The sequence below is a fragment of the Schistocerca americana genome, chromosome 3 (assembly GCF_021461395.2).
Source record: "Schistocerca americana isolate TAMUIC-IGC-003095 chromosome 3, iqSchAmer2.1, whole genome shotgun sequence".
Classification (NCBI taxonomy): domain Eukaryota; kingdom Metazoa; phylum Arthropoda; class Insecta; order Orthoptera; family Acrididae; genus Schistocerca; species Schistocerca americana.
In genome coordinates, this window is record NC_060121.1 from 370,253,033 (window position 1) to 370,259,032 (window position 6,000).

The following is a 6,000-nucleotide window of genomic DNA, read 5'->3' on the forward strand; positions in this document are numbered from 1 at the left end:
AATTAGGGACACTGTTGCTCCTGGGGTATCGGCGAGGACCATTCGCAACCGTCTCCATGAAGCTGGGCTACGGTCCCGCACACCGTTAGGCCGTCTTCCGCTCATGCCCCAACATCGTGCAGCCCGCCTCCAGTGGTGTCGCGACAGGCGTGAATGGAGGGACGAATGGAGACGTGTCGTCTTCAGCGATGAGAGTCGCATGTGCCTTGGTGCCAATGATGGTCGTATGCGTGTTTGGCGCCGTGCAGGTGAGCGCCACAATCAGGACTGCATACGACCGAGGCACACAGGGCCAACACCCGGCATCATGGTGTGGGGAGCGATCTCCTACACTGGCCGTACACCACTGGTGATCGTCGAGGGGACACTGAATAGTGCACAGTACATCCAAACCGTCATCGAACCCATCGTTCTACCATTCCTAGACCGGCAAGGGAACTTGCTGTTCCAACAGGACAATGCACGTCCGCATGTATCCCATGCCACCCAACGTGCTCTAGAAGGTGTAAGTCAACTACCCTGGCCAGCAAGATCTCCAGATCTGTCCCCCATTGAGCATGTTTGGGACTGGATGAAGCGTTGTCTCACGCGGTCTGCACATCCAGCACGAACACTGGTCCAACTGAGGCGCCAGGTGGAAATGGCATGGCAAGCCGTTCCACAGGACTACATCCAGCATCTCTACGATCGTCTCCATGGGAGAATAGCAGCCTGCATTGCTGCGAAAGGTGGATATACACTGTACTAGTGCCGACATTGTGCATGCTCTGTTGCCTGTGTCTATGTGCCTGTGGTTCTGTCAGTGTGATCATGTGATGTATCTGACCCCAGGAATGTGTCAATAAAGTTTCCCCTTCCTGGGACAATGAATTCACGGTGTTCTTATTTCAATTTCCAGGAGTGTATTTGTAGTATCGTTCCCAGAACCGATCGCGGTCCTCTGGTTTGGAGCCGAGTGGAAGGCTTAAACCAGAGGCTCAGACGATTCTGCGGAGATCTGGGGTGCAAATTTCTCGACCTCCGCTATCGGGTGGAGAAATGTAGGGTCCCCCTGAATAGGTCAGGCGTGCACTACACGCCGGAAGCGGCTACAAGGGTAGGAGAGTACGTGTGGAGTGCACATGGGGGTTTTTTAGGTTAGAGAATCCTCTCCCTAGGCCCGACAAGACGCCTCCTGAGACGCAGCAAGGTAGGAGTAGGCAAAATGCAACAGGGAATAACAGTATTAATGTGCTAATAGTAAACTGCAGGAGCGTCAACAGAAAGGTCCCAGAACTGCTCTCATTAATAAACGGTCACAACGCCTATATAGTACTAGGGACAGAAAGTTGGCTGAAACCAGATGTAAATAGTAATGAAATCCTAAACTCAGTTTGGAATGTATACCGCAGAGACAGGCTGGACAGTGAAGGGGGAGGCATGTTTATAGCGATAAGAAGTGCAATAGTATCGAAGGAAATTGACGGAGATCCGAAATGTGAAATGATTTGGGTGAAGGTCACGGTTAAAGCAGGCTCAGACATGGTAATTGGATGTCTCTATAGGCCCCCTGGCTCAGCAGCTGTTGTGGCTGACCACCTGAAGGATAATTTGGAAAATATTTCAAGTAGATTTCCCCACCATGTTATAGTTCTGGGTGGAGATTTTAATTTGCCGGATATAGACTGGGAGACTCAGACGTTCATAACGGGTGGCAGGGACAAAGAATCTAGTGAAATTTTTTTAAGTGCTTTATCTGAAAACTACCTTGAGCAGTTAAACAGAGAACCGACTCATGGCGATAACATATTAGACCTTCTGGTGACAAACAGACCCGAACTATTTGAAAAAGTTAACGCAGAACACGGAATCAGCGATCATAAAGCGGTTACGGCATCGATGATTTCAGCCGTAAATAGGAATATTAAAAAGGGTAGGAAGATTTTTCTGTTTAGAAAAAGTGACAAAAAGCAGATTTCAGAGTACCTGTTGGCTCAACACAAAAGTTTTGTCTCAAGTACAGATAGTGTTAAGGATCAGTGGACAAAGTTCAAAACCGTCGTACATAATGCGTTAGATGAGTATGTGCCAAGCAAGATCGTAAGAGATGGAAAAGAGACCCCGTGGTACAACAACCGAGTTAGAAAACTGCTGCGGAAGCAAAGGGAACTTCACAGCAAACATAAACATAGCCAAAGCCTTGCAGACAAACAAAAATTACGCGAAGCGAAATGTAGTGTGAGGAGGGCTATGCGAGAGGCGTTCAATGAATTCGAAAGTAAAGTTCTATGTACTGACTTGGCAGAAAATCCTAAGAAATTTTGGTCTTATGTCAAAGCGGTAGGTGGATCAAAACAAAATGTCCAGACACTCTGTGACCAAAATGGTACTGAAACAGAGGATGACAGACTAAAGGCCGAAATACTAAATGTCTTTTTCCAAAGTTGTTTCACAGAGGAAGATTGCACTGTAGTTCCTTCTCTAGATTGTCGCACAGATGACAAAATGGTAGATATCGAAATAGACGACAGAGGGATAGAGAAACAATTAAAATCGCTCAAAAGAGGAAAGGCCTCTGGACCTGATGGGATACCAGTTCAATTTTACACAGAGTACGTGAAGGAACTTGCCCCCCTTCTTGCAGCGGTGTACCGTAGGTCTCTAGAAGAGCGTAGCATTCCAAAATATTGGAAAAGGGCACAGGTCATCCCCGTTTTCAAGAAGGGACGTCGAGCAGATGTGCAGAACTATAGACCTATATCTCTAACGTCGATCAGTTGTAGAATTTTGGAACATGTATTGTGTTCGAGTATAATGACTTTCCTGGGGACTAGAAATCTACTCTGTAGGAATCAGCATGGGTTTTGAAAAAGACGGTCATGTGAAACCCAGCTCGCGCTATTCGTCCACGAGACTCAGAGGGCCATAGATACGGGTTCACAGGTAGATGCCGTGTTTCTTGACTTCCGCAAGGCGTTCGATACAGTTCCCCACAGTCGTTTAATGAACAAAGTAAGAGCATATGGGCTATCAGACCAATTGTGAGATTGGATTGAGGAGTTCCTACATAACAGGACGCAGCATGTCATTCTCAATGGAGAGAAGTCTTCCGAAGTAAGAGTGATTTCAGGTGTGCCGCAGGGGAGTGTCATAGGACCGTTGCTATTCACAATATACATAAATGACCTTGTGGATGACATCGGAAGTTCACTGAGGCTTTTTTGCGGATGATGCTGTGGTGTATCGACAGGTTGTAACCATGGAAAATTGTACTGAAATGCAGGAGGATCTGCGGCGAATTGACGCATGGTGCAGGGAATGGCAATTGAATCTCAATGTAGACAAGTGTAATGTGCTGCAAATACACAGAAGGATAGATCCTTTATCATTTAGCTACAAAATAGCAGGTCAGCAACTGGAAGCAGTTAATACCATAAATTATCTGGGAGTACGCATTAGGAGTGATTTAAAATGGAATGATCATATAATGTTGATCATCGGTAAAGCAGATGCCAGACTGAGATTCATTGGAAGAATCCTAAGGAAATGCAATCCGAAAACAAAGGAAGTAGGTTACAGTACGCTTGTTCGCCCACTGCTTGAATACTGCTCAGCAGTGTGGGATCCGTACCAGATAGGGTTGATGGAGGATATGGAGAGGATCCAACGGAGAGCAGCGCGCTTCGTTACAGGATCATTTAGTAATCGTGAAAGCGTTATGGAGATGATAGATAAACTCCAGTGGAAGACTCTGCAGGAGAGATGCTCAGTAGCTCGGTACGGGCTTTTGTCAAAGTTTCGAGAACATACCTTCACCGAAGAGTCAAGCACTATATTGCTCCCTCCTACGTATATCTCGCGAAGAGACCATGAGGATAAAATCAGAGAGATTAGAGCCCACACAGAGGCATACCGACAATCCTTTCCACGAACAATACGAGAATGGAATAGAAGGGAGAACCGATAGAGGTACTCAAGGTACCCTCCGCCACACACCGTCAGGTGGCTTGCGGAGTATGGATGCAGATGTAGATGTAGACACATGTTCATATGGTGTTTTTTGTTCAGAATTGCTAATGGTATCATCCCTCAAAGCATCTACATGTCCTCCTGATTCACTCTATATGTATCTATTAAGTTTTATTATTACTGTCTCTAATTGAGTAATGGAGTTTAATACGTAAATGTGTGTCTGCACACTCTCTGAAAGTAAACAGTACCATGTCAGACAGTGTCACACTGTCATACATGTTAGTCATTGTAACACCACAGTATGCCAAAAAGGTGTATATCATGCAGGAACAAAACTATAGAACAGATTATCAAAACATAAAATCTCTTCCTGAACTACGAAACTTTAAAAAGTCCGTGGCAACTTATTAACTGCAAAACTGCTGCCGTTCAATCTCATAGTGTGTTATGCAAGAAAAAATTTAATTCATGCTTTTAATTGTAGAAACAAATTATAAATGTATAGTAGTTAATGAAATTTCTAAGTATTAACATTATGGATCCAATTTTTTATAAAAATTTACATGACATATGTTTGATAGTTGTAAAACCAAGAGCTAAAATGGTTTTCTGTCCAATATCTTGTCTACAATATATGTATTGAAAAAGAGATTTATATGGACATATAAATAAGTAAACTGTACATGTTTCATCTAGACACATATTTCTACAGCTGCACTATATAGTTCAGTTTGTTGGAAGCAGACATAAAGGAAACATGAACAGAAAATTAGCCTGTGATGGATATTTACATTTGCACTACCATTCACCTATGCAGTCAAGGCATGCACATTACTTTGAGCCTTGTACTTACACAATGGTTTGTCTCGTGGTGCCAGAGAGTACCACATGCTGCCCATAAAAACTTATCCACACAATTCATCTATGCCTTATTATTGAATAAAGCCACCTGATTATGGAGATATACTTCTCCAAAATCCATAGTGGAAAAAGCAATAAATTTAACTGGTTACAGTAATTTGTATTTTCAGTTGATATTCATACTTAAACCTAATATTTTCATGAAAAGATATTAAACCATTGTCAGATAATTAATATTTTTTTTCTTTAATGACAGCTAACCACTGGACCTTTTGATATAAAATACGTAGAAGGCAACCATACAACATTTTTGCAAGGTCCTGAGAGATGTAAAGCAGTAGCTGATAACATTAATGAATGGTTAGAAGAACACAAGTCTCTGCTACCAGATGGTTTTTGACAATAAACTGTGAAACAGGGCCATACAAGTGCATTAGGCAAATACTTTTCTTTTGCTCACATAATTGGCATGTATAATACATGCATCACCTACAGATCTTTTTTATTGGTGTTATATCATGTTTATTATTTACGATATTATGTTGGATGGACTGGAAAATATAAGGATAATTATTATTACTGTCATTGTATTACCCATTCCTATAATGTACTAAAAATATTATAAAATTGTATTGCACTGAAATAGAAAACTGTATTAATAATTTTATATCACATGAATTATCAGTAAAAATATGTGTTAATGTATATGTATAACAGATTTCTTCTAACAGTTCATGTAATTAAAAACTGCTATTTTTATTTTAAATTTAGTTATAAACTCATGTTGTGAAGAGATTATACTGAAGAATGTATTCATTTTTAATAGCTGTAGTTCTAATTACAATTCACAATCAAAATTACAGTTTCAATAATTTATGTTGATTATGTTCAATACAGCAGTATATAAATGGATTTTTCCACTATTTTTGGTTACTGATTATTTATATGAAATAATGAAATTCCTCTTGAAATCCTGGACTAAAGAAGGAATAATTAGCCTTTGAGTTTTACATTATAAGTGTTTCAGTAGCAAAACTGCCTTTAAGAAGGTATTTTGGTAATTTATCCTAATGTAGTTTAAAGGAAACAACTTCTCCGTGTGTCATATTTTACTCTGTCGTCTTTGGAGTTGAAATTGATCCATTTATAATGGTTAGATTATGAGCTATCTCTAAGAACCTACAATGT

General features: G+C 41.2%; 1 protein-coding gene across 1 annotated transcript in view; it reads left to right on the forward strand.

The window, feature by feature from the left end:
• Nucleotides 1-5,479, forward strand: part of LOC124606090 (fatty acid synthase-like) — a 448,407-nt gene extending 442,928 nt beyond the window's left edge. Inside the window, exon 34 of the mRNA XM_047138055.1 lies at nt 5,069-5,479. Within this exon, the coding sequence (XP_046994011.1) occupies nt 5,069-5,212 (144 nt within the window). The 3' untranslated portion in view covers nt 5,213-5,479. The remainder of the gene's footprint in view (nt 1-5,068) is intronic.
• The last annotated feature ends 521 nt before the right edge of the window (nt 5,480-6,000 follow it).